Source organism: Mesocricetus auratus, unplaced genomic scaffold, assembly GCF_017639785.1.
Source record: "Mesocricetus auratus isolate SY011 unplaced genomic scaffold, BCM_Maur_2.0 Super-Scaffold_100037, whole genome shotgun sequence".
NCBI classification, from domain to species: Eukaryota; Metazoa; Chordata; class Mammalia; order Rodentia; family Cricetidae; genus Mesocricetus; species Mesocricetus auratus.
In genome coordinates, this window is record NW_024429215.1 from 5,850,360 (window position 1) to 5,877,730 (window position 27,371).

The 27,371-nt window shown below is 51.9% G+C and overlaps 2 protein-coding genes and 1 long non-coding RNA gene across 5 annotated transcripts in view; 2 read left to right on the plus strand and 1 right to left on the minus strand.

Annotated features, from left to right (window-relative positions):
• Window positions 1-7,777: 7,777 nt before the first annotated feature.
• Window positions 7,778-11,445, minus strand: LOC121135287. Its single transcript, XR_005872471.1, has 2 exons — window positions 11,308-11,445; window positions 7,778-8,137 (listed from the first exon to the last, which is right to left on the minus strand). It is a non-coding gene; the product is annotated as an uncharacterized LOC121135287 (long non-coding RNA).
• On the plus strand, window positions 10,094-20,118 carry Myadm (myeloid associated differentiation marker). Of its 3 annotated transcripts, none has more exons than XM_013123645.3 (4): window positions 10,094-10,346; window positions 11,043-11,111; window positions 14,328-14,415; window positions 17,616-20,118. In XM_013123645.3, the coding sequence occupies exon 4, from the start codon at window positions 17,618-17,620 to the stop codon at window positions 18,569-18,571; it is 954 nt and encodes a 317-aa protein (XP_012979099.1). In that variant the 5' UTR covers window positions 10,094-10,346; window positions 11,043-11,111; window positions 14,328-14,415; window positions 17,616-17,617; the 3' UTR covers window positions 18,572-20,118. The 3 variants fall into 3 exon arrangements, with proteins under 3 accessions (XP_012979099.1, XP_040589745.1, XP_005084208.1); XM_040733811.1 differs by having other exon boundaries at window positions 11,047-11,111; XM_005084151.4 differs by lacking the exons at window positions 10,094-10,346; window positions 11,043-11,111 and adding an exon at window positions 11,558-11,688.
• Window positions 20,119-24,882: 4,764 nt separating this feature from the next.
• Window positions 24,883-27,371, plus strand: part of Prkcg (protein kinase C gamma) — a 28,926-nt gene continuing 26,437 nt past the window's right edge. The window contains 4 exon segments of the mRNA XM_040734055.1: window positions 24,883-25,183; window positions 25,185-25,318; window positions 25,659-25,690; window positions 26,728-26,810. Of these exon segments, the coding sequence (XP_040589989.1) occupies window positions 25,148-25,183; window positions 25,185-25,318; window positions 25,659-25,690; window positions 26,728-26,810 (285 nt within the window). The 5' untranslated portion in view covers window positions 24,883-25,147.

Below are 27,371 nucleotides of genomic sequence, written 5' to 3' on the forward strand. Positions count from 1 at the left end.
AGTTAGAGACAAAAGATACACAGAAGTCTGGAGCCAGGCAGTGGTGGCACACGCCTTTAATCCCAGCACTCTGGAGGTAGAGGCAGAGGCAGGCAGATCTCTGTGAGTCTGAGACCAGCCTGGTCTACAGAGATTTCTAGGACAGTCAAGGCTACATGGAGAAATCCTGTCTCCAACTGCCCCCCTCCAAAAAAAAAATCTGGACATGTTGGAGAGCAGCAGCAGGGTGAAGGTGTGGTAGACCAGTGTCACTGGGCTTGTGAACAGAGTTGCTCGTGACAGGCAGGCAGCCTCACGAGCAGGCTGTGGTTGCAATGTGACTTAGGATGCATTTCTTTGGCTGTCTATGCTTGGCTTTCTGACAAATTCCTGGGCCTGACTTTGTCTTCCTGTCTCTTCCCATGATTTACTCATGTCCTCAGACACGTTTCTCCCTTCCTGGTTTGCAAATTCGTAATTTGCAAAGAGCCAGCCAGGATAGGCACAAGTTTAGGTGGCTGCTTTGGCCCCCTTGAGACCCTGGGAAATTCCCCACGGGGGAGCGGGAGAGGGGCTCTCACACAATGAAGCTCATCTCCTCTACTCACAACGCAGATTGGATTAACAGATGGCAGCTTTGTCATCCTAAAACCGAAGAGGATGAAGTCGTCTGTTTTGAAGGCGTGGGCTGCATTGGGGGACAGGGCAGGAAGGAAGTCTACTTGATTTCTAAAGTTGCTAAATGAATATCTCACATTGGAAATGAGTTGAGCTTCCATGTCAAGCGAGCTGGGTTCTCGATGAAGAGTTAAGTTAGACAATGTAACCGGGCTGTTGAGATGGCTCAGCGAGCAAAGGTCCTTGCAGACAAGCCTGACTGCCTCAGAGTCTAAATGGAGGAAGAAGAAAGCCCACATTTCCAGAAATAGTTCTATGACCAGTGCAAACACACACACACACACACACACACACACACACACACACACACACGTGTAAAAATGTGAGCCATTGAGATGGTTCAGTGGCTAAAGGTTCTTGCTGCCAAGCCTGACTGCCTGAGTTCAATTCCCAGGATCCAAAGAGTAGATTGAGAGAGAACTGACTCCCATAGCGTTTCCTCTGATTTCCACACCCTGGACACAAATAAACGCAATAAAAATATTTTTCTTTATAAATTTTTTTATTTTTTTCGACATAGGGTTTCTCTGTGTAGCTGTCCTGGATTTCCTGGAACTCACTCTGTAGACCAGGCTGGCCTGGAACTCACAGAGATCCACCTCCCTCTGCCTCCTGAATGCTGGGATTAACGGTGTGCACCACCACTGCCTGGCTGTCTTTCAGTTTTTTTGAGGACAGGGTCTCACCTCGTCCTTTGTGATTTTGGGTTTGACCTGCTGGGGTGATGAGGGAATGAAGAAAGGACAGCCACACACAGACAAATGATGGGTGGGACTGGGTAGGACATGCTTGCTCTCCTAGGTCAGCATTAACTACCCAACAGCAAGGAACCTCAGGCCAGGAATTACATCCAGCCCAAGAGGAGGAGGCAGCTAACCCTCTAAGAGGTCTCTGTGGAGGAGCAGTCTCAGGTTGCAGTCATTCTGAGGAATCTGCAGCTGCTAGTTTTTGTACACATTGCCAGCGTCTGCACGCACTAAGAGTGGAGGAAAACTCTGCCGTGTGTGAGCCTCAACCCGAGCGATGTCTGAGGCACTGAGGCTCACGTAAAACACTATACATTTACTCAGGACTTTATCCACTCTTTTGTTTGTTTGTTTATGTTTTGCGATAGAGTACCTCTATGTAGCCCTGGCTGTCCTGGAACTCGCTCTGTAGACCAGGCTGGCCTCAAACTCAGAGATCCACCTCCTTATGCTCCCCAAGTGCTGTGATTAAAGGGGAACGCCACCACTATCCTGCACTTTTATCTATGTTTAACATATTCACCCAAGGCTTCCTCTGCTCCTAACAGGGTCTCGTGTATCCCAGAGTGGTCCTGAACTCACGACGCAGTTGAAGGTAGCCTTGAATTCCTGATTGTCTTGTCCCTGTCTCCAAAGTGATGGGATGACAGACTGACTTCTACAACAGCCAGCTAAAATTTATTTAGTTATTTATTTATTCAGTCTCTCTCTCTCTCTGTGTCTGTCTGTCTGTCTGTCTGTCTCTCCAGTGTTTCTTTGTGTAACAGCCCTGGCTGACTTCCACTCACTTTGTAGGCCCGGCTGGTCTTGAACTCTCAGAGATCTGCTTGCCTCTGCTTCCGGAGTGCTGGGATTAAAGATCTGTACCACATGCCTAGCCTAATGATTTTATTCTAAATGTGTCAATAGATTAAATATTTTAAAGAAGTATATCATAATGCATGCTAGCCCATCCCATGCACATCAAATATTGTCCAGTTAGTGTCCCATTGCAGTGATCAACCATGACCTAAAGGAACCTATAAGAGAAGGAATTTGTTTTGGCTTATGGGTCCAGAGCGATGAATGCAGCCAGGTGGGGACGCATGGCAACAGACAGTAGGCATGGTGGCAGGAGAGCAGGGAGCTGAGAGATCACAAATTTAACAGCAAGCATGGAACAGAAAGAAGCAGCACGAGGATAGAACATCCCAGACTCCGTCCCACTGATGTGTTTCCCCTGACAAGGCCACGCCTCCTGTGCCATCGGCTTTTTATATCATTTGGATACAAACCACCGTCATCTGAGAGGAGGGACCCTGAGCCGAGAAAATGTCTCCATAAGACCCGGCTATAGAAAAAACTGCTAAGCCGGGCGTTGGTGGCGGTGCATGCCTTTAATCCCAGCACTCGGGAGGCAGAGGCAGGCGGATCTCTGAGTTCGAGGCCAGCCTGGTCTACAAAGTGAGTTCCAGGACAGCCTCCAAAGCCCCAGAGAAACCCTGTCTCGAAAAACCAAAAAAAAAAAAAAAAAAAAAAAAAAAAAGAAAGAAAAAAGAAAAAACTGCTACACACTTTCTTAATTAGCGATTGACGGGGGAGGGTCCAGCCAACTGTGGGTGGTACCAATCCTGGGCTAGTAGTCCTGGGCTCCATAGGAAAGCAGGCTGGGGGGCGTTGGTGGTGCACACCTTCAATCCCAGCACTCGGGAGGCAGAGGCAGGCGGATCTCTGTGAGTTCGAGGCCGGGCTAGAATACAGAGTGCGTTCCAAGATAGCCAGGCCTACACAGAGAAACCCTGTCTTGAAATAAAAGAAAAAGAAAAAGGGATGAAGGGAGGGAGGGAGGGGAGAGAGAGAGAGAGAGAGAGAGAGAGAGAGAGAGAGAGAGAGAGAGAGAGAGAGCAAGTCCTGACTCCTCCACGGTTTCTGCATCAGTTCCTCCCTCCAGGTTCCTTCCCCGCCTGAGTCTCGGCCCTCACTGCTCCTGGTGATAAATCGTTTCATGGAAGTGTAAATGAAATAAAAACTTTCCTTCCCAAGTTGCATTTGGTCATGGTGGTTCATCTCAGCAATAGTAACCTCAGGGCACTTCCTGAACCTCCCCAAACAGCCCCACCCACAAAGATTGCAAATGCCTGACATCATGAGGGACATTTCTCAATCAAGCCACCACAGATATTAAACAGTATCTTACCTTAGGATATTCTGACATGGGCACCTACACTCCTTGAATACATGTGGATGGATATTTTTGGAAACACAAATAATGGATATTGCACAATGGATATTTCTGGAAAGTTACAAAATAGACCAGTGAAAACAAAAAGGGAGAGGTACTGGGCAACTGGAAAGCTATTTCCCTAAATAGATTACCAAGTTAAAACATGCAAGTAAGCAAGTAGATTCCCTATCCCTGGCCTTGGAGAATGAAGTTTAGGCCTCACATATTACTGGGCAAGTGCTCTTTGCCATTGAACTGTATTTCCAGTACTCTATATTTCTTCTTTATTTTAAATTACATTTACATAGCCTGGTGGTAGTAGCCCATGCCTTTAATTCCAGCACTCGGGAGGCAGAGGCAGGCAGAGCTCTGTGAGTTCCAGGTCATGCTGGTCTACAAACTCAGTTCCAGGACAGCCTCCAAAGCTACACAGAGAAACCCTGTTTCACAATAAATAAATAAATAAATACATAAATAAATAAATAAATAAATAAATTTCATTTACAGAAGTGCATGCCACATTTTGCTTTTTGTTTTGTTTGAAACAGAGCCTGAATATATAGCTTTGGCGGTTCCGGAACTCATTATGTAGACTAGGCTGGCTTTGAACTCACTATGAGTTCACTTGAGATTTCAAACTCACTTGAGATCTGCTTGCCACTGTCACTTGAGTGTCGGGACTAAAGGCATGCACCCCCATGACTGGCCAGGCAAACCACACATTGTAAGTGTTAAGGCCAGAGTGCAACTTGAAGAAACCATTTAAGAGTAAAACTCAGGAAGCTTGGTTTGTTGTGGACTAATCTTTTTTTTTTCCCCCCGAGGCAGAGATTCTGTGTGGCTTTGGAGGCTCTCCTGGAACTCGCTCTGTAGACTAGGCTGGTCTTGAACTCACAGAGATCCACCTGCCTCTGCCTGCTGTGTTGGGAATAAAGATGTGCGCCACCAACGCCCAGCTGACTAATCTTTTTGTACCCTGTAAAGATGTGTTGCTTTCACTGGTTTTATATAGAGCTAAATGGTCAATAGCTAGGCAGGAAGAGGTTAGGCAGGACTTGCAGACAGGGAGAAAGAAAACTCTGAGATGGAGAAGGGCAGAGTCACTAGAAGATGCCGGAGAAGCAGCATGAGCTTGCCATGCTGAAGAAAAAGGTACAGAGCCAAACGACAAGAGCAGTGATGCTGGCTGGGTTTGTTACTTTGTGCTTCTACAATCACTATTCCTGGAAGAACAACAAGGAGAAAGGTTTGTTCTGGCCCGTGCTTTCAGAGGGTTCAGTCCACCGGGGCAGAGAAGGCATACCGAAGCTGTTCATATCACGGTGTTGAGGAAACAGGAAGTGGGAAGGGGTCTAGCTCTTGGTCTTACCTCCAAAGATAGGCCTCACTGCCCTGTTTCCTCCAGCTCTGCCTACCCCTCGAAGACTCCAGAGCCTCCCCCAAAAACAGTGCCAGCAGGGAATCAAGTCTTCCATACATGGGATTTTGTGGGACGTTTAAGATCTAAACCATAGAGCTAGACACAGTGGCCCAAGCCTATGACCCCAACACTTGAGAAATAGAGGTAAGAGGATTGCTGTGAGTTCAAGACCAGCCTCAGTTACCTTACCAGCTTCTGTGTATTCTGGGCTACAGAGTAAGATCCTGTCTCAAAACACCAAAAACATCTGGGGAGAGTGGAACTCACTTGCTTTCAGGAGGTAGAAACAAGAGGATCAGGAGTTCAAGGTCATCCTAGGCTATGTAGTGATTACATGACTAGCCAGGGCTACATGAAACCCTATCTCAAAAACACTAATGGGGCCATGGAGATGGTTTGTCTGGTAAAGGCATTAACCTGCAAGTCTCATGATTTGAGTTTGAATCCTGGGTCCCACATAATAGAAGGAGATAATTGACTCCCGGAAGTTGTCCTCTGAGGTTCACATTAGTACCCACATGTTTGTACACACAGACACACTCACACAGACACACAGACACACACACATGAGAGGAGAGAGAGACAGAAAGAGACAGAGAGACAGAGAGAGACAGAGACACAGAGAGAGACAGATGGAGAAAGGCACAGAGAAAAGAGAGAATGAATATTAAAAATGAAAGCCAGTGGGCTGGAGTGATGGCTCAGTGGTTAAGAGTACTGGCTGCTCTTGCAGAGGTCCCAAGTTCAATTCCCAGCACCCACATGGCAGCTCACACCCATCTATAACTCCAGTTCCAGGGCTTCTGACACCCTCATACAGACATGAATACAGTGACCATAAAATTAAGAAAAAAAAATTAGCCAGGCAGTACTGTAGTAAGCCAGTAATCCCAGCACTTGGGAGGCAGATATAGGTAGATCTTTGTGAGTTTGAGGCCAGCCTGGTCCATAGAAGAAATTCCAGAATAGCCAGGATTAAACAGAGAAATCTTGTATGGAAACAGCGCCCCTGCCAAAAAAATATTAAAGTCAAGCAAACACAAAAAGATATCCAAGCCATAGGACCTTTATTGATCTCCATATCAGGGATCTCTGCTAAGAGACAAAGACATTAAAGCTCCAATAGTCACCGGGCAGTGGTGGCGCACGCCTTTAGTCCCAGCGTTTGGGAGGCAGAGGCAGGCGGATCTCTGTGAGTTCCAGATCAGCCTGGTCTACAAGAGCAAGTTCCAGGACAGCCTCCAAAGCCACAGAGAAACCCTGCCAAAAAACAAAAAACAAAACAAAACACAAACAAACAAAGCACCAATAACCATAAGTGGGTTTCCTCTTCTCTAACACCGGGGGCAATACAAGGATGGAAGGGTAAAAGGGTGTCAGGTACCGTGGGTAGAGTAAGCATGTCACTGAAATCACCGACTTTGGACCCTTACCCAGAAGTGGAAGGAGAAAGCTGAGGAACTAGGGGTTTCAGGTACACCTTTGTTGTTTTGAAGATCCAACAGACAAAAGGGAAGTGGTTCACGCAGTAGGGCTATGGATAACAGAGTTGACTGTCTGACTTCTAATCTTTCTGGGAAAGGTACCTCAGTTAGGGCTGAAGGTTACTGAGGTCAGCAGCTGCCAAACATGCTCATATAGCGTAAGGACCAAAAGAAATGGGAAGCTGACTTTTTGCTGGCTTTGGAGGCTGTCCGGGAACTCACTCTGTAGACCAGGCTGGCCTCGAACTCACAGAGATCCATCTGCCTCAACCTCCTGAGTGCTGGGATTAAAGACATGTGCCACCAATGCCTGGCGCTTTTATTATTTTTAAAATTTTTGTGGTAATCTGTGTGTGTCTGTGCATGTGTGAGTGCAAGTTCCTCCAAGTCCAGAGGAGGGTAACAGATCTCCTGGAGTGAGAGCCGTGGTTGATTGTGAACCACCAAATACGGATGCTGGGAGCTGAACTCAGTTCTCCTGCAAGAGCAGTAAGTGCTATTAACCACAGAGTAGTCTTCAGTTTCATTGAAGCTTTTCCCGCCTTAAATAAGATCTCATGTAGCTTGGTGGTGGTGGCAGCAGCAGCAGTGGTGGCCAACATCTTTGATCCCAGCGCTTGGGAGGCAGAGGCAGGCCGATCTCTGTGAGTTCGAGGCCAGCCTGATGTACAGAGTGAGTTCCAGGACAGCCAACACAGAGAAACCCTGTCTCAGGAGGAGGGAGGGGGAGCTTCTCATGTAGCCTAAGGTGGTTTAGGATTCACTATTTGCTGTCTATATGTGTGTGTGTGTGTGTGTACATGTATGCACACGTGTGCATACCTGGATGTGAGTGTAGAGGTCAGAAGACAACTTTTGGGAGTTTTTTCCTCCCACCGTGGATTCCAGAGATTGAATGCAGTCCTGTTCAGCAAACACTTGTTTACTGAGCCATCTTACCCAGGAATAGAGCTGTTTGCTGTCACTTGTTTTACTAGCAAAAACAAGGACCTGGGTTTGATGCTCAGAACCACATAAATTGTTCAAGGTGACACACATGTAATATCAGCACCTGGGAATTAGAGACAGGTGGATTAGGAGTTCAAGGTCACCCTTGTCTACCCAGGAAGTTCAAGACCATCCTGTGCTCTTCCTGATAATCCAAGTTCAGATCTTAGTGCCCACACAATGGCTCACAGTCATCTGTTAACAAGAAGGCTATTGACTCCCCTTTCTGATGTCTGAGGCATGTATATGGTACACACAAATTCATGCAAGCATATACATGTTGAAATAAAAATAATCTTTTAATTGAATTGTAAGATAGAGAAGACTTGATTGATAGTTGAGAAAATAAAACTTCTATAGGTGTTAGAAGTTGTGAGAATGAAAATCACCTCATAGTTTATATCTCATGCACTCTCCCATCATCACCACTACTAGAAGGAATTTTATTATGTCATGTGGTAGACCAGATGGCTGCTTGGTATCTCTTGGTCGGTTCTTCTTGTAGTTTAGATCTCATGAACTCTCCCATAATCACCTCTACTAGAGGGAATTTTATTATGTCACGTGGTAGACCAGATGGTTGCTTGGTGTCTCTTTGTCAACTCTTCTCTAGATACTCCAGGACTTGCTTGGTGAGTTCCTAAGCAAAAAAATGGTCAACTCACCAACCGTAGCAAGCCACCTCATCAATGAATGCCCACCTTGCTGGTAGTAGCAACACTTTGCTGAGCCCCCAAGGAAGCAGAGAGTAGGAGGAAGGCCAGCTGAACGCCCAGTCTTCTGAGGACTACATTGGACCTCTCCTCTCATGGGTTGGGCAATACGTTTTTTTCCTCCATGGAGTAAGTAACTGTGCTTGTTATTTGCTTTTCTTGCCCTTTGCACGGCTGCCAAAAGCAGCCTGTGTGTGCACAATGAATGGCTCTATTCACCATTCATCACCGCGTTAAACCACACAGCACTGCTTCTGATCAAGGCACTGTTTATTTAGGAGTTCGTATGAGTTTAGAGGGTTGTTGTTCATGTACCTCGACACTCCCAAAGCAGTCAGCCTCCTATAACACAGGCACGGCCTGTCAGAAAGGGGTAGTATGACAGGCTGGGGACATTTGGGTGTAGGTTCTGTTACTAAAAGATGGGTAAACACTGAACCAGGACCACATACACGATCCCAAGAGTTTCGCAGAAATCGTACCCTGTGACTCACTCTTCAAATGTTTGCAAACTGGGCTGGGGGAAGTTCTCAGTGATGCAGAGTTCACCTAGCATGATTGAGGCGAGGGCCTCAATCTTCAGCATCACACACTTACACAGCCCAGATTGTTCTTGTGCCTTTTCATGATACCCTGAACACTGAAGTGTTTTGGCTTTTGTTTTACATGTGCATGCTTGCATGCCTATGTTCGTGCATGCATGTGTGTGTGTGTGTGTGTGTGTGTGTGTGTGTGTGTGCGCGCGTGTTGGAATGCATGCCACAGTGGACCTGTGTCAGTCAGAGGAAAAATTTTGAGAATCAGTGTTCTCCTTCTACCACAGGGAGGTGGAACTCAGGTCATCAAGTTTAGCTTGACCCACTGAACCATCTCTGTACAGGAACTACTTCTAAAGCAACACCTCTGTAGATCACTTGAGATGCCTCCAGCTTTGTAGTGGTGGTGTGAATGACTTAGTAAGGGGGGGAGGAGATATTACTAAGCCAGAACCCTTGGGGCTAAGGCAGCTTGTAAATAGAGTTCATGGGAAATCCAGCCTATTATCTATAGACTATAAAGGCTTATGAGAGTGTATGTGTAAATGTCTGATGCTGGACATATTAAAAACTCCTTAAGGAGCCGGGCGTTGGTGGCGCACGCCTTTAATTCCAGCACTCGGGAGGCAGAGGCAGGCGGATCTCTGTAAGTTCGAGACCAGCCTGGACTACCAAGCTAGTTCCAAGACAGCCTCCAAAGCCACAGAGAAACCGTGTTTCGAAAAACCACAAAAAAAAAAAAAAAAAACTCCTCAAGGGACTGAAGATATGGCTAGCCGTTAAGAGCACTTATCTTGCAGAGGGACCAGGGTTCAATTCCCAACACCACAACGTGACTCACAAGCATCAGTAACTTCAGTTCTAGGGGGATCTGATTCCCTCTCCTGACCTCTGAGACCAGGTTTGCGCGTGGTGCACATACATACATGAAGACAAGAACACTTGGACACATAAAAACAAATAAAAATAAAAACAAGAAATTAAAACAAAAAACAAGGCCATACCTTCCATAGGCCAACAAGATAGCTCAAGGGCCAGCCAAAACGATGACCTGAGCTTGATCCCCAGATCCCACATAGTGGGAGGAGAAAACTGACTCCCACAAGTTGTGGTGACTTCCACATTTGCAGTCTAGCACGTAAAATAAGTAAACGTGTGTGTGTGTGTGTGTGTGTGTGTGTGTTAGACTAAACTAAAGCCCTCACTTATGCAGGGCATACGACGACGACGAGGAGCCTCCATTTCTGTGTCTCTTCCCAGGAATGCAAAGTGAGCCAGTAGCTCAACGCCTCCCCAACCCTATACCTCGGTCCCCACCCCCACTTCAGCCAAGCACTAAGCAAGCGCCCAGGTGCCCCCTCCAGCTCCTCCCTCCTCCGTAGGGCACGCTGCTGGCTGTTCTGAGCTCCGGGACCCCTTCGGACCCCTCCCTACGCGACGCTCGCGCCTTCCTCTCTGGGGCTGGGCCCCTAAGCCTCCTTAGTCCTTCTGGAAGACGACCAGAGGCAGCCTCCGGGAAGAGCCAAGCATCCGCAGCCGCCACTAGGCCCCGCCCAGGAGCAGCGGAGCAGGGCCGCGCCCGGGACCGCGGCAGAGCCGGGTGAGTGCGGCTAGGAGGGAGGGAGCCAGGTATCCCGGGTCCCCGCCCTGCCCAGGGGGCCGGCGTCGCGACCTTCAGCTCCCTCCCGCAAGGCGACCTCCAGCTCACTTTCCCTTTTGGCTCAGTCCTATCCATTCAGGTCCTCAAATCCGACACTAAAAAAATAAAAAATAAAAATAAGCAACCCTGAAGCCCTCCCCTCTTACTTTTGCCCCCCTCCCGGCACAACGGGGTACACTGTATCCCTCCCATATGGTAGAACCCCGAATCCAGAGCTCCCGGATTCAGGCCCGTCCTCATAAAGTCCCTCCCTGTGTCCTGAAGGCTGGAATGCAAGCCAAAAATAGCTCGGCCTTCTAGAACCAGGAGGCTCGGCAAAAAACCCCCAGCCACATCTGTTCTGAAAACCGTCTGATCGCTCAGAAGTCTGGGACCCCCAGACTGCCAGGAATTTAGCTCCTACCCATCACCCTTTTGCCCCTGTTGACTGTGATCTTTTGAGACGTGGCCTGGCAGTCCTCATGCGACAATTACCGTGTAATTGGAGATACAGCGCACTCTCCTCTAGGAAGACCCCCCTCCCAACACAGAAATCCAGTCTTTGTTCTTTGGGGTGGGGCCTCGCTATTGAAGGTTGTTTGCTCAGAATTCCTAAGAGCTCAAGGTCTGGAACCCTAAATTCCTTTCTTTTTTCAGGTAGACAAGACCCTAGCCCACAGACTCCGTTAAACCGAGAGGTCTGGCCTGCAATACTCTGCGATCTGGGTGTGTAAGATTTTTTTTTTTTAAATCCGGTTAGCATTGGGAATCAGGTAGACAAGGACAGGAGCATGGAGAGGGAGAATTGAATGAGGGGTAAGACTAGGCGTGGGGACCCGAACTGGGGGGTGGGGAAGGGGACTTCATCTAAAACAAACCGTAAACATGTAGGTTTCCACGGCAACTGCATTCTCGGACCTACCCTGGAGATTTCTTTCTAGAGCTATGTCAGGGAGGATAGCCCCTGGGAGCCCCCGCGCCGCCAGCTGCTGTGTCTTCCTGTTTTGTCTCCACGGCAACGGTGACCTCAGCCCTGCACCCCCTCACTGGTTGGGCTAGAGATCCACGACACGCTAGCCTTTAGAGGGGCGTGGTGTGACATGAGCCCCGCCTTGGGGGGGGCCGACCAGGGATAGCCCAAATGGAGGGAAAGTACCTTTTCCCCGCCCCAGCCAGGCCCAAGCCCCGCCCTCAGCCCCGCCCTCGCATGCTGCTCAAGTGGCCAACTCCACCCAGCCCTAAGACCCTCCTGGTCTGCAGCTGTCGCTCTTGTTTTCTGCGGCAGACGCCACTGGCTGGAGAGGTGAGACAGCAGGGACCCCCGGAGGGAAGGAGTGGTGTCCAAGATCCTTGGGTCTAGAAAGAGAAGTGTGCAGGGATTCGGATGTCCCGGTCCCTAGAAACACTCCATTTGGGCCAGGACTCTCTGAGCTCATACAGGTCTTACACGGTAAAGACGAGGAGTTGGAGAGTCGGCACCTGGGTCTGAGGAAGGACGGTGGGGGTTGGACCCCTGAGGCGGAGAGAGGTGGATGGGATCTGGACTCCTAGGTCTGACCCAACAGGTCTGGGATTGGGACTTAAGACGGGTCTTGGGGGACGAGGGATGGTTTTGGGCTTAATCCGGAGAAGGGAAGGGGGGGAAAGGGGATCTGAGTTTGTTCTGAGGGAGGGGGGCTCTGAACTTGCACTGAAGGAGGCTGGTGCGGCTGGGATCAGGACTCTTGGGTTTGAAGACTTGGAGACAAGGAGCTCCCTGAATCTGAGGGGAGATGGGGCACTTGGATGCGAGGCTTGCATCTGGTACCCAGGGAGGCTCAGGAGGGGAGAAGTCCTCGGTCTGAACTGCCTTCCACAGGCCCTATACGGGCAGTCTGGAGTGTAGGGGGAGCTGGGGAGCCCTGTGGAATTAAGGCTGTGCCCACCGCTGGTGTGGGGCGTGGCCGGGAGTCTGATCAGGGCTGTGCCCGCGTCTGTGGAGTGATGGATGACCTCAGGATTGGAGCTGGGGGGGGGGATGGTAGGAGGGGTGCTGGGTGTGGCCCGGATAGTGGAACTAGAGCTAGGAGGAAGCTCAAGGGGGGTGTTTCCTTGCCCTGCTAAGGTCTTCGGCTGAGCATTCCTGAGCTGTGACTTGGAAAGGTGCTGGAGGCCCTCTGGACCGGAAATCTCTCTTAGGGTCACCCTTTCCCTTTTTTCCTCCCCTAAACAACTTTCTCTCCAGACCGAAGGATTCCTGCTGTCCCCGCCTATTGTTTATGGCGGGACAGTCGCCTACTTTTCTTTTTCTTTTTCTCTTTTAAAGGCAGGGTCTCTCCATGTACAGACTTTGCTGTTCTGGAACCTGCTGTGGAGACCTTGCTGGCCCTGAACTCGCAGACATCCGCTTGCCTCTGCCTCCTGAGTGTTGGGATTAATGGCGATGAGTAGCCCACTTTTTCTGTGGGACTAGTCCCCGCTTCGCATTAACCGACCCCAGTGGGTACTGAAGTTTCTGCCTTCCTGTGGCATCTACGAGGTGCACTGGAGGCCATAGCACAGGTCCGGGGAACCTACAGTCACTGTGTGTACCTAATTCCAGAGTTTTCTAGCCTGGAGTCAAGGAAGCAATATGTCCTCGAGGGCAATTTTGAAGTTTTAAAGGAGTTCCGGTCTGGTTTTACTCAGAGAGTTTCATTCCCCTAACCACATCCCCACCCTGTACCGGGGGTTAAACCCAGTACCTCAGTACCTCCACATGCTAGTCAAATACTCCACCTACCCCACCCCATGCTTCCCCTACCTTTTTTTTTTTTTTTTTTTTTTTTTTTGAGATCTGGCTTGTCTTAAGTCTATGGCTGCAGGAAGCTCTGTATTTCCAATCTGCCTCTACCAGGGTTCTGGGAATACAGCCCTACTATACGAGGCTAGACTCCATTCCATTCTTGGAGGGACTCAGAACTCTAAAATAACTAACTAAACAAACAAATTAGTAAATAATCCCAGCACTTGGGAGACAGAGGCATGCGGAGTTCAAGGCCAGCATGGCTGACATACAAGCTCCCCAGGCCAGTGAGGTCTATACTGCAAGAGTTGGCTGAAAATAGAGGTTTGTTTTTTGTTTGTTTTTGTTTTTAAGACAGGGTTTCTCTGTCTTAGGACATTCTAGGACACACTTTGTAGCCCAGGCTGGCCTTGAACTCACAGACATCTGCCTGCCTCTGTCTCCCTGAGTGCTGGTTTTGAAGGCGTGCGCTACTGTCGCCCGGCTGAAAATAGATTTTTAAAATATATTTACTTTGCCGGGGGTGGGGGCAGCACGTACCACAGGGCAAGTGTGGAGGTCAGAGGACAACTTGTGGGAGTTGGTTGTGCTAGGCTTCTAGCTCATACTTTCCAAGGAACCACAAATCGGACCCTCCCACCTCCTCCTAGAACCCAGGGTCACCCCCCCACTCCACCCCACACGTACACCCAGTCTCCCGCGAGGGTGTCCTGGAGAGGGGCGGGCAGCCTCCGAGTGGGCCTCGAGGGTCTTGGCACCACCTCTTGGTTGGTCCCTGCCACATTGCCCCGGCTGAGGCGACTTAAAGTCCTTATAAGGAGCGGAGACGCCAGGCCAGGCTGGGCCTCCCGCCCCGACAACCACCGCCCCGGGATCTCCCTCCGCCGACTGCACGGCTGGGGCTAGGTTAACATCACTCACGCCCCTAGCGGGCCAGGGGGCCGGCCCTTTGTCCCGATTTGTCCCCCGCCCAAGCGGCGAGTCCTGGGGTGGGAGGAGGGAGAGGGGCGGTGCTTCCTCGGGGTAACCTCGCAGGGCTCGCCCCCAGGGCTCGCCGCCAAGAATGCGTCCCCACCGGGGAGATAAGTCCCTGCTGTGGCGTCTAGGGCTCCGGGTCAGGGTGCTGGCCAGGGGAGGACTTTTCTGAGTTCCGCCCTGACTGCCTTTCTCCTCCCCAGGGCTTCTGATCGGCCTTTTCCAGGCGCGCCACCGTCTCCGCCCTCGCAGCGGGATCTTTCTCCTTCCCGGGTTCAGTGGAGACCGCAGGTGAGTGTTTGAGTGGTGGCCCTATCTCCCAGTTCTCGGGGGTGGAGCGGCGGTAATTACAGTTCTTGAAGGTGTAGGGCTGGGCTGGGGGGAGCTCTAAGTTTCAGGGAAGAGGGCTGGGGAAGAGAGGAGGGTCTAGGGTCCTGTTCTGGGTCCGATGGAGGACCCCTTCGTCTAAGAACCGAGTGCCTGGATCCTGAAAGGAAAGGAGGGCTGGCGATTGCTGAGTCTGACTCAGGGAGGTTGGCCAGGAGTATTGAACTAGATCTACAGGAGGAGAGGGCCTGGGTCTCTGGGTATGAGGGAGGAGGGGGATTCCTAGATCCCGCTAGAGGAGGGACCTGGTAGGGTTCCAGAGGTTAGAATCAGTTATCCCTGTGCCCAAGAGGTTGTATCCGGGAGCTGGCTCCCGTGTACTTTGGGAGCTCTTCTGGGACAGTGCGAGCTTCCAGAGGTTAAAGCCTGACCTTTTGTCTTTCCATGGGCCTGACCTTAGCACGACTTTTCCTGGGGAAAGTTAGGAACAACTTACGCTCATCTCATAACATAAATTATAATTGATCAGACATACCGCCCCGCGGTGGTGGCGCCCCAGCACTGGGGAGGCAGAAGCAGGCGGATTCTCTGTGATTTTTGAGGCCAGCCTGGGCTACGGAGCGAGTTCCAGGACAGCCAGGGCTACACAGAGAGCCCATGCCTCCAAAAAAAAAAAAAAAAGAAAGAAAAAAGAAAAAAACAGACCAAATAAACTGGTTATGGAAGATCGAAGTGCCCCTTGTTGAGCCAGTGAGTGGATTGGGATACTTGCAGGGGCCTGGGCGTCACTGAAAAGCCCACCCCTGCGTGGGTGATGATGACTCATGAAAGATACATTCCTAGAGCATTCGGCTCAACTAGAGTCTTATACACCCTCCCCCTCCCCCACCTCACCCCTACCCCACCCCCACCCCTGGTTTTTCCAGGGTTTCTCTGTGTAGCTCTGCCCATCTGGAATTCACTCCATTGACAAGGCTGGCCTCGAATTCAGAGATCCACCTGTCTCTGCCTCCGAGTACTGGAATTAAAGGCGGCCGCAGCCGCCACCACCACCATCAACAAACCCCACCCTCACCCCTGGCTAAATGAAATATCCACCCTCACCCCACCCCATTCTCTTAATTCCTCGATGTTCTTATGTTCTTGTAGTGAGGCCCCCTTGCCGTGACCTTGTACTTTCTGAGTGTGCTTCCAAAGCTTTGGAAGTTCCTATGATCCTTCTTCTTTCTAACATGTAATTACCGTGTGTGTGTGTGTGTGTGTGTGTGTGTGTGTGTGTGTGTGTGTGTGTGTGTGTGCCTGTGTGTGAGCGGGCACCCTGTGGCAAGTGTATGGAGGTAAGGGGACAAGTTGCAGAATTCAGTTCTATGCACCATGTGGGTCTCGGGGGAGCTGAACTCAGGTTTGTCATGCTCTGTTGCAACTTGTGTTAGGATAAAGCTCGTGGGGAACCTTGCGTGGATTCCATGGCAGGCGAGGGTGACCAAGGCGGGGGACAAACATGCCAGACAGACAGGGCTTAGTGAGAAGTTTTATTAGAAAGAAGAGGGAGGGGGAAGGAAAGAGAGAAGAGGTGAAGAGACAGAGAGACACAGAGAGAGGACAGAAGAGGAGAGGGAGACAGGAAACGTCCTGTCTGCCCCAGGGGAACAGCGGGAAAGAGAGTGGCAAAGAAAGTGGGCGGGGTCTTTCTCTTAAAGGGCTCCTTTGCACCTGCGTGCAGACTACTCAGTCACAGAACCCTGGGCTGACCAGGGCACTGCCTGAGTGCATTCTGCCAGGTGATGGGAGTAAGCCAGCGTAGTGCCTGAATCCTTACAAGTTCCTTTACCAACTGAGCCTTCTACTAGGCCCAGGTCTCTGTAGCTTTTGAGTCATTTGAGCTTCTCCCCTCCCTCCAGCAATGAGAGGAAATAACTGCAGAACTGATCCTAGCAATAAGGAAGTTTTATTTGCCTGGGGCTGGGAACCACCTCCCGTGCTTTGGGGGGCATCCGCTGAGAGGTCACAACAGTTTGCATCCTGAGGAGGGCCCTGGCATCTGGTCCCAGTCTCTGGGACAAGGAAATTGAAGCTGTGGTTTGTCTGGGTCACAGGGGACATTAGGAGGCTGAGGGGCCTGCCCTGAGGTCGATCCTGCATGACTGGCCTGGGAAACTAGACACTAATGTAGCTGGAGCTGGGCCACTGAGCAGTAGGAGTGGAGGGAGTTGAATTTTCCTGAACTCGAGGAACCTGTTGGCTGAGTCCCTATAGGAGGCGATAGGCTCGATGATAGGAAAGAGGAAACTGGGCTGTCTCTGCTTTATTTTCCCATGTCTGAAGTAGGATTAGGGACACGATGGGTGACACTTGAAAGGAGGGAAGAAAGCTTGACACTCCAGATCAGAGATCTCCCGGAGAGGAGTGACTTGAAGGACGGAGGTCCAGCGCTCTGCTTAGATGTGGGAGCTGGAATATTGGATGTATAGGGGCTGCCAATGCCTAGCTTGCTCTTACATAAAAGAAATCTTTTTGCTGGGCATGCATGGCGGCGCACACCTTTAATCCCAGTGCTTGGGAGGCAGAAGCAGGCAGATCTCTGTGAGTTCGAGGCCAGCCTGGTACACAAAGTGAGTTCCAGGACAGCCAGGGCTGTTAGACTCAAAAAACAAAAAGAAAAGAAAAAAGAAAAAAATCTACCCACAGGGCCTAGAGTATGAGGAAGTTGGAGTCTTGGCTGTGAAGAAACAGAGATGACTGAGTTGCTGTGGGGTGAAAGGGGGAACTTTTGTTCATAGGGCCTGGGGTATGAAGCCCTAGGTCACACAGGAGGAAATGATACGACAGGATCCTAGACCACAATCTTTTTGTTGCTGGGTCCCTTCCTCTCTCCCTCCCTCACTTCCCCCTCCTCCCTCCCTCCCTCTCTTAGAGACAGGGTCTCCGTAGTTTTGGAGCCTGTCCTGGAACTCTCTCTGTAGACCAGGCTGGCCTCAAACTCACTGAGATCCGCCCTGCCTCTGCCTCCCGAGCGCTGGCATTAAAGGCGTGCGCCACCACCATCCATATTCTTAGACATACCCTTTTCAGAGTTTAAGGTAATTTATTCCAAGACCAGTGAACGGCTGGATGCCTGAATGCCTCAGTATGAGACCTTATCCAAATGCTTTTGTTTTTCTCAGCCATGCCGGTATCAGTAACCCGCACGACCATCACGACTACTACGACGTCGTCCTCCACCATCGTGGGGTCCCCTCGGGCGCTGACCCAGCCCCTGGGCCTCCTCCGCCTCCTGCAGCTGATATCCACCTGCATAGCTTTCTCGATGGTGGCCAGCGTGGCTGCTTGGACTGGGCCCATGGGTAACTGGGCCATGTTCACCTGGTGTTTCTGCTTCGCGGTGACCTTTATCATCCTGATTGTGGAGTTAGCTGGACTCCAGGCCCGCTTCCCCCTGTCGTGGCGAAACTTCCCCATCACCTACGCCTGCTACGCGGCTCTCTTCTGCCTCTCGTCTTCCATAATCTACCCTACCACCTTCGTGCAGTTCTTGTCTCACGGGCGTACCCGGGACTACGCCATCGTCGCCACCACCTTCTCCTGTGTCGCCTGCTTGGCCTACGCTACCGAAGTGGCCTGGACCCGTGCGAGGCCCGGCGAGATCACCGGCTACATGGCTACCGTGCCGGGGCTACTCAAAGTGTTCGAGACCTTCGTAGCCTGTATCATCTTCGCCTTCATCAGCGAGCCGGCCCTGTACCAGAATAAGCCGGCCCTGGAGTGGTGTGTGGCGGTCTACGCCATCTGCTTCATACTGGCTGCGGTGACCATCTTGCTCAACCTGGGAGACTGCACCAACATGCTGCCCATCCCTTTCCCCACCTTCCTGTCGGGCCTGGCCCTGCTCTCTGTCCTCCTGTATGCCACTGCCATTGTCCTCTGGCCCCTCTACCAGTTCGATCAGAGGTACCACGGCCAACCCCGGCGTGCTTCGGATTCGAGCTGCGGTTACTCGCACCCCCACGCGGTGTGCTTCTGGGACCGCCGCCTGGCGGTGGCCATCCTGACGGGTATCAACCTGCTGGCATACGTGTCTGACCTGGTGTACTCCACCCGCCTGGTGTTTGTCAAGGTCTGAGGATGACCAGGGGCTCCCCTCCTCCCTGCGCCCCGTCCCATCTTGCAGCCTCTCCATCGTTACTGCCCACATTTTTGGTACCGTCCTGTTTCCCTCCTCTTCCTCCTCCTCCTCCTCCTCCTCTTCCTCCTCCTTCTCCTCACCTCCCTCCCGTTTCCTCTTCCTCCACATATATTCTTCCTGACACATTGTTCTCTCTCCTTGTTTCTTTTTCTTCCCCTTCTTCTTCTCCTTCCTCTTCCTGTTCGCCTGCCTGGCGAATATCCTGTTTTGTCTTGTCGTCGCCCCCTCCCCCCAGCTGTCTCCAACTTCCTATTTTCCTATCTCTTCCAGTTGGTTTTGTCACCATGCCTGTTTGCCTGGGAGCCCTCGGAATTCTTGCTTTCTCTCCCTCACCCCTCAAAGGTGCTGGCCCCACACATATCCCACAATCCTTTGCAATTCTTCACCCCATGGGCCTCTTTTAGGGGCCTCTTGCCAAAGCATGTCTGCCTGCCTGCCTGCCTGCCTGTCTTAGCTGTGCCTTAGAGTGTGTGTGCGTGTGCGTTATAGGGGTTGGGGAGCAAGACTGTATATTGCACCTCTCCTTCAAGGTCAAAACCAAACAAAGACAAAAACAAACAAACAAAAAAACCCCTGCAGGTCAACAATTCCCGCTAGCCAACAGACAGCTTCTTCTGTCTCTACCTGTCCCTCAGCTTTGCCTAAAATTCGCTCCAGAATATATTTTTTTTAACCAGGCTTCCTGAAAACCCGCTGCTCTCCCGGATGAAGGGAAGGATGGATGATGCCTTTTGCCGAATTCTCTGTGTTATCCAAAAGACAGACAGACAAAATGCAAAACAAAAACCCACCAAAAATACCCACATGGTCTTCAAGACAACTCTGGAAGTATTTCTGAGGGACAGTAATGGTGGCTCTCCCATCAGTGTTAAAAATAACATGGCCCGCTTTAGCGTGGACAGGAAGAAAAATGGCCTCTGCCGGCCTTAAAGGCGTTATTACCCTCCTTTATTTTTTTCCTGGACACGAAGGCAAAAACCAAAATGACTAAGAAGGTTTTGTTTGTTTTTATTTTTTTAAGCTTTTGAGAGTGCCTCATATAGCCCAAGCTAACTTAACTATATAGCTGATGCTGCCCTTGAACCCTTGGTCTTCCGATCTCCAACTCCCAGGCGCTGAGATTCTACAGGTGTGCTAGCTACCACACCCCCGTTGTGGTGTAGCCTCATTCAAGACGGAAGTTTCTTAACTGTCTTTTCTTTGGCGGAGGGGCGCCGTCCAGGTTTGAGTGGCTCCTGTGTGCTGCACATGCGCACCCGGGTCTGTGTGTTAGTTGCTTCTTGCTGCTGCTGCTTGCTTCTCTGGAACTCACATGCATTACTTGGTATATATATATATATATTATAAATATATAAATATGTATTTTATTTTTGTTAATTTTCTTGAGCTTTAGGTTCCTCTAACTCCTACCGTCCGTCATCCCTTCCCACCCCCCACATCCGTGATGTTCTTTTTTAAGACTCTCAATATAAAGATAACAGGAAGACTCACGATTTATTTACCGAGGGTTGAGGTGGTGTGGGTAGGTGGGTGGAGAGGGGTTCAAGAGAGGGTCGAGAACCCAGATTCTTCAGTTTGCCGGAAGGGTTTTTTTTTTGTTTGTTTGTTTTTGTTTTTTTTCGAGACAGGGTTTCTCTGTGGCTTTGGAGGCTGTCCTGGAACTCACTTGGTAGTCCAGGCTGGTCTCGAACTCACAGGGATCCACCTGCCTCTGCCTCCCGAGTGCTGGGATTAAAGGCATGCGCCACCAACACCCAGGAAGGGGTTTTTTAAAACCAAGAGAGCTTAGAGGATGGCTAAAAAAGCACATGCTTCAGCATCAGGCTTTGAATCCTAGTACCCGGGGACCAGGCTGAACATCCCCTGGAATCCCAGTACCCGGGGACCAGGCTGAACATCCCCTGGAATCCCAGTACCCAGGGACCAGGCTGAGCATCCCCTGGAATTCCAGTGTCTATGAACCAGGCTGAGCATCCTCTGGAATTCCAGTATCCATGAACCAGGCTGAGCATCTTCTGGAATCCCAGTACCCATGAGCCAGACTGAACATCCTCTGGAATCCCAGTACCCAGGGACCAGGCTGAGCATCCCCTCAGATTCATGCAACACCCCTGCCTCTGAGGTGGGGGGCACAGAGAGGATCACTGGGGCTTCCTGGATTCCTGTCTCACAGCGGAGGAGGTGATGCAATGCCCTTTTCTGGCCTCTGTCTACAGACATACATAGACATTTTTAATCTTTAAAAAGGGAAGAAACCAGGAAGATGGGCTGGGAAAGCCATGAACATGATTTCATGAGAGATAGCTCGGAGGTTAAAAAACTGACACTCTCTGGCCTCCACAACCACACATATCAAAGTAAGTCTTAAGAAATACAACGTTCAGGGGGCTGGAGAGATGGCTCAGAGGTTAAGAGCATTGACTGCTGTTCCAGTGGTCCTGAGTTCAATTCCCAGCAACCACATGGTGGCTCACAACCATCTACAATTCAATCTGGTGCCCTCTTCTGGCATGTAGGCAGAACACTGTATATGTAATAAATAAATATATCTTAAAAAAAAAAGAAATACAACGTTCAGACTGGAGAGATAACTCCGCAGTTAAGAGCACTGGCTGCTCTTACAGAGGACCTGGGTTCAATTCCCAGCACCCACATGGCTACTCACAACTGTCTATAACTCCAGTTCCAGGAGACCTGACACCTTCACACCAATGTGCATAAAATAGAAGTTAAATACATTAAAATTAAAAAACCACAACGTTCAAGCTGGGCATGGCTGCACTTGCCTTTCATGTCAGCAGAGGTTGGCAGATCTCTGAGTTCAAGGCCAGCCTTGTCTACAGAGCTCGTTCCAGGGCAGCCACAGCTACAGACTGCATCGCTTTCTCTAAAAGGTACTCACTTGTGTCCCAGCAGTCTCTTGAGAGTTCACGGAACACTGTTCTATGTACCATTCATATCTGCCTCCTCCTTGACTATCCATCCAATTCACCCTTGCTCCAGAGGAACCCACCTCATCCAAGTCTGACCCTGCCTCTCCCTGCTGAAATCCACCTGAATAAGATGTCACATAGATAACACACACACACACACACACACACACACACAGAGAGAGAGAGAGAGAGAGAGAGAGAGAGAGAGAGAGAGAGAGAGAGAGAGAGAGAGAGAGAGAGAGAGAAATCCCAGGATCAGGCTGGAGAGACGGCTCAGTGGTTGAATGCACTGGCTTCTCTTCCAGAGGCCCCAAAAGTTCGACTCCCAGCACCTTACACAGGCAAACCACCAATGCACATGAAATTAAATAAAGTAATTAGAAATTCTTTGGGAGTAAATGCAAAAAGGCAATAAAACAGGAAGGGTATGGCTGCTCCTAGGCATGGTGGAGGGCAAGGTTTATTGTAGATAAAAGGGAGCGCATGGCCAGACGCAGGGACATCTGGGAAAGTCCAGAGTGAATATGACCCTGAACTGGACCATGTGAGGAGAGCCGAGAGGGGAGAGCCAGGAGACCAAGATGCCAGGAGGGTAAAGGTCTGGATTATATAGGGAAGGACAACAGCGGGACCTCAGCCCAGCCCCTGGGCTGGAGAAGTTTAGGGTAGGGTTGGGGTACGCCTACCCATCATACTCGGTAACAAGTAGAAACTGAAGGGTGCAGAGTGTACCAGGCGGCCAGGTCTGTTTTGATATGTTAAATAGGCACGTCAGTTAGCCGTTTGTGCCAGGTTTGAGACCTAACTGGAAGTACATGGGAAAAGGGCCAGTTAGGACACGCATTCATGGCTCGAGAAAAAGTCTTGGGTTTTCAGTGTTTACCAAGACCTACCCGCACGAATCCCTCCTCTCAGGAGGACACCACACCCACTCCTTCCCCCATCCGGTTCAGAATACCTTCTGGAAGACACCAACAAGAACAGGTTGTGGGTGGATCCGTTGGTACCAGATCCTCGGTTTAATCCCCAGTACCTGAGCACCCAGGCTGTGGTAAAGCAAGCCTGTAAACCCCGTTCTTGGGGAGGTGAAGGCAGTATGCACAGAGGTTCAAGGAAATCCTCCACCGCCTAGCAAGTTTAAAGCCAGTCAGAAGTACACGAGACCCATTTATTCACTTGTCTGTTTGCTTATTTATTAATCAGACAAGAGACTCATTGTGTAGCCCTGGCTGGTGTGGAACTTGCTATGTGGGTTAGGCTGACACGACACTCACAGAGATCCTCCTGCCTCTGTCTGGGATTAAAGGTGTCCAACCAAGCCCCTATTTCAAAAAACAAAACACAAACCTGGCGGTGGTGGCGCACGCCTTTAATCCCAGCACTCGGGAGACAGAGGCAGGGATCTCTGTGAGTTAGAGTCCAGCCTGTTCTACAAAGCAAGTTCCAGGATAGCCAGGGCTGCTACACAGAGAAAACCCTGTCTTGACCTCCGTCCCCCATCCCCTCCCCAATAAACATAACTAAACACAGCGGTAGCATCCAGTCATCTGCTGTATTAATTTGGAAAAGCCGCAGAGGAGGAATCTGGACTCCTAGTTCCTTCCACCCGTCGCCAGAGAGAACCATGGACACCTAGAGGTGGCCTGCGGGGTGGCAGGGAACTCTGCGTTCTGGGAAGGGTGCTTGGGGTTGATACGAATTCCTCCACCTCCCCTGCACCTTCTGGGATCGCGACCCAACCTGGAGCGAAGCAAAACCACAAAGAAGGCGTGGTGCTACACCGTCCGACGCACAGGGCACGCCGGGAGAAGTAGTTCTCTGTTGCTTCCCAAGAATAGCCTGTACGAGGGCCTGAACTCTAAGTCCCAGAGTGCACTGAGCTCGACAGACTCTGGCGAGCCAGGGTTCCCACCGCCACGACCTAGGAACGGCTTCCTGCCAGAGCTGCCCTAAGGGCGCACCGTGGGGCGTGACGTAGGGGGGTGGGGGTGGGGATGGGGGGAGAGGACCGAAGGGGAGTGAACTTGGGAGGGGGTGTGCATGGGAGATCCCAGGGAGACAGAGTCGGGAAGAAAACCCCACCCAGGTAGAGAGTCACAGGGAGACACCAGAGACACCCGAGTCCCGGGGAGATCCAGAGCCAAGAAAGACCCCCCCTTCCTAACCAGATATAGTCGCAGGGAGACACTGGGGTGGAGGGCAGGCCCTCAGAGATGGAGAGTTCAGGGAAACACGGACTGGGGAGGAACCTCCAGAGCCGTTCACTGTGGGGGAGAACCCTCTGAGATGCAGTCCCGGGGAGACACAGAGGAGGAGGAACGCCCGAGAGAGGAGGGCGCAGGGAGACACCGAGGAGGGAGAGATTCCCAGAGACAGTCACAGGGAAATGCGGGGCGGGGAGGGACCACTAGGGTGAGGAGGGGTCCCCAAAGACAAAGAGGGTCGGGGAGGGGACAAAAAGAAAAGCCCTGAGTGGGTCAGAGAGAAGGACGGAAGGAAAGAGGCACAGGGAAGGAGGGACAGGTAACTACCCAGGGCGAGCATCCCCTAGCGACAGAAGGGGAGAAACACAGAAGCAGAGAGTGACGGGCATCGGGGAAACGCCAGGCGACCCGGGAACACAGACTAGCGGAGGAAAAGACCGGGAAAGGCAGGGAGATGGAGACGAAAAGGCTTCCTGTGCACCGTGCGGGGCGTGAGGAGAGACGCGAGCAAGGCAGAGTAGCGGGGAGTGGGGAGAGAGAAACCAGAGGAGAGGAGAAGAGAGGGAAGGAGAGACTTCGGAGCCGGAGAGCGGGGAGACACACCCAGAGGAGGGAGGCAGCGGCAAACCCAGAGCTCAGAGAGCGATAAAAAGCCCGGCGGCATCACGGAGGGAGAGACGCTAGCTTCCCTGTTCATCCCGGAGGTCCTCAGCACTGAACAAAAAAAGTTTCTCGATTAAAGGAGCAATACGACCACACACGCACACGCACACACACAGATCTAGCCCAGATGCTAGAGCCTGACATGACCCACCCATGCAGCTGAGTGGGGAGGAAGATGGGGGTGCGGGGTGGTGGGGGACCAGGATGGCAGACTGGGATGTATTTAGGGGAAGGGGATGGATGAGGCTCAGAGGACGTCTCCCTTCCCGCAGACAGCCTGCGGGATGGGTGTGTGCACGTGGAGGGGAGGGAGGGGCATCTTGTCCGGGGATCTCGGGGCGGGGCGGGGGTGGGTGGGGGCTCCTTTAAGCCGAAACCCCGCCCACTTGGTCGTCATGGCAACGCCTCCCCCCCTCCCCACCCCCTGCCTCCAGCTTCTACATTTCAGCAGGTGCCGGGAGCCGGAGCTCCCGCCGCCGCCTCGCGTGCCTGCGGCTCCTCGCTGCCCCTGCCTTCGGCTCTGACCCCACCCGCCTGCACCCCCCCCCGGCGGAGCCGGTGCCGGGGTGCTGCTTCCTGCCGTGCGCCGCGCACCGTTAGGTGCCTCGCCCCTGCCCTTGCGGTCTCTGAATCTGCGGGGCCGGTCCCCACCCCATCCCCGTCCACCTGTTTCCTGAGCAGAAGATCGTGGTCCCTGCTGCGCTCCTGGGGCCATGGCAGGTCTGGGCCCCGGCGGAGGCGACTCAGAGGGGGGGACCCCGGCCCCTGTTTTGCAGAAAGGGGGCGCTGAGGCAGAAGGTGGTGCACGAGGTGAAGAGCCACAAGTTCACCGCCCGTTTCTTCAAGCAGCCAACCTTTTGCAGTCACTGTACCGACTTCATCTGGTGAGGGGAGCGGGCCGGGCGGCGGGGGGACTCGAGGGTCGCTGGTGTCACACCGGCCCCAAGCGATTGAGCGGAGCGGGGGGGGGCTGCAGCCCCCACTTCTGGGCTCAAGGATGCGCGGGTGAAGCCTGGGTCTGTGGGAAGAGGGGCTGGAAGCTGGACCCCAGGGTCCAAGGGAAAAGGAGCTGGGACTCGAATTTCTGGGTTCTAGTAGAAGGAGACCCAGCCTCACTCCGACACCTGGGTGAGGATGGGAAGCCGCAGACCTGTGTCTTGCAAAGGCGGGAGGAGGCCCCCCGGCACCTCCTTTGCACTGACCTTAGATCCTTGATTCTTCTAGGGGCATTGGAAAGCAGGGCCTGCAATGTCAAGGTAAGAGCTGGAGCCTGGACTCCTGGGACCCCCCGAGGGTGGAGGCTGGGACCTCACAGCTGAGGCGGCCGACACACGTGTTCTGTGGTCCCCAGAGAGGCGCGGGGGAGCCCTGGGCGGGGGGTGTGGCAGAGACACAAGCCTGTGGTGGGGAGGGAACTCTGATGGCAGGGCCACCGCGGAGGTGGTGCTGGGGGCCCCTCCCTCGGCCGGCTCCAGGTGGGGACAGATATTTGGAGAATCTGTTTCCATGGGAACAGGGAGATTTGGAAAAGGGGAGCTGAATGGGGGGAAGGGGCTCTGAGATGCAAAGTCGGAGCTCCCCCTCCCCAGACTGCCGTTGCTATGACAACACCATCCATCCTCAAGCAGGGGCAGGCCGGGTGGGGTCACTAATGGGCGGGTGGGGGCCGGGCGAGGGGGGCGAGTCCTAAAACACCAGCTGCCACTTGGCTGAGAACAGAGTGACTCAAGGTGGGGGGGCGGGCCGAAGCAGCACCCCCCAGACTCACTTCTGTTCAAGTTGCTGGGCTCTGCTACATCTAAGGATATTTCTGTTGTTTCTCTTCAAAATCCCGTCTCTCTCTCTCTCTCTCTCTCTCTCTCTCTCTCTCTCTCTCTCTCTCTCTCTCTCTCTCTCTCTCTCTCTGCTTTCTTCTCTCTCCCTCTCCCTCTCTTCTTTCTTCTCTCTCTCTCTTTGCTTTCTTCTCTTTCCTTTCTTCTCTCTCTGTGTGTGTGTGTGTGTGTGTGTGTGTGTGCTCGTGCGTTCGCGCACGTGTTCTCATTGGGGGGTTGTTTCTCTGTCTCTTGTCTTCCTTCAAGTCTATCTCTTGGGGTTCTGGGCCCTGCTCTCTGTCTGTCTGTCTGTCTGACTGTCTCCATGTGGCTCTTGGTGTGGGTCTCTCTGATTTTCTCTCCATTGGGCTCTCTGTGTGGGGATTCCTCTTTTTGGGGGGTTTCTCTGGGCTGGGAGGTCTGGCTCTGACCTCGTGTCTGTTGGGGTCTCTCCCTGCCTCTGTGTCTCCTGCCATCTTCAGTGTGCAGCTTTGTGGTTCACCGCCGATGCCACGAATTTGTGACCTTCGAGTGTCCAGGCGCCGGAAAGGGGCCCCAGACGGACGTGAGTGCCCAGACGCCTGGTTCTTCCTCCTCAGGCCATGTCCCCGCCCTCACCCCCTCGGCGTCCGTCCCAATTTCTCTTGCTATTTTTAAGGCTGGGAGGGAAGGGGGGCTGGAGAGATAGGGGGAGCTAGTCTGGCCCAGATTCCTTGCCCTTGGCCTGGAAAGGGGGACTGAGAAGGGGCCTGGAAGAGGCTGGGGACACAGGTGAGGGGACAGAAATGAGGCAGGGGTTGAACGGATCAAAAGTCATCATTGGAAGGATGAAGTTGTCATCAGGAGAGAGAGAAAGAGAGAGAGAGAGAGAGAGAGAGAGAGAGAGAGAGAGAGAGAGAGTTATCAATGCCAGTGCTGAAATAGTAAAATAGAGAGAATCTCGAAGATGGACAGAGACGCAGGAAAAGAGGTTCAAAGCCAAGTGTCAGGACACAAGCCAGATATCCTAGCATGGAGGAGGTGGATTGGAGGCAGAAGGATCTGGAATTGAAGGCCAACTTTGACTACATAGCAAGTTCCAGACAAGCCAGGGTTACATGGGCCCTATCTTAAGGGAGTGTAAAAT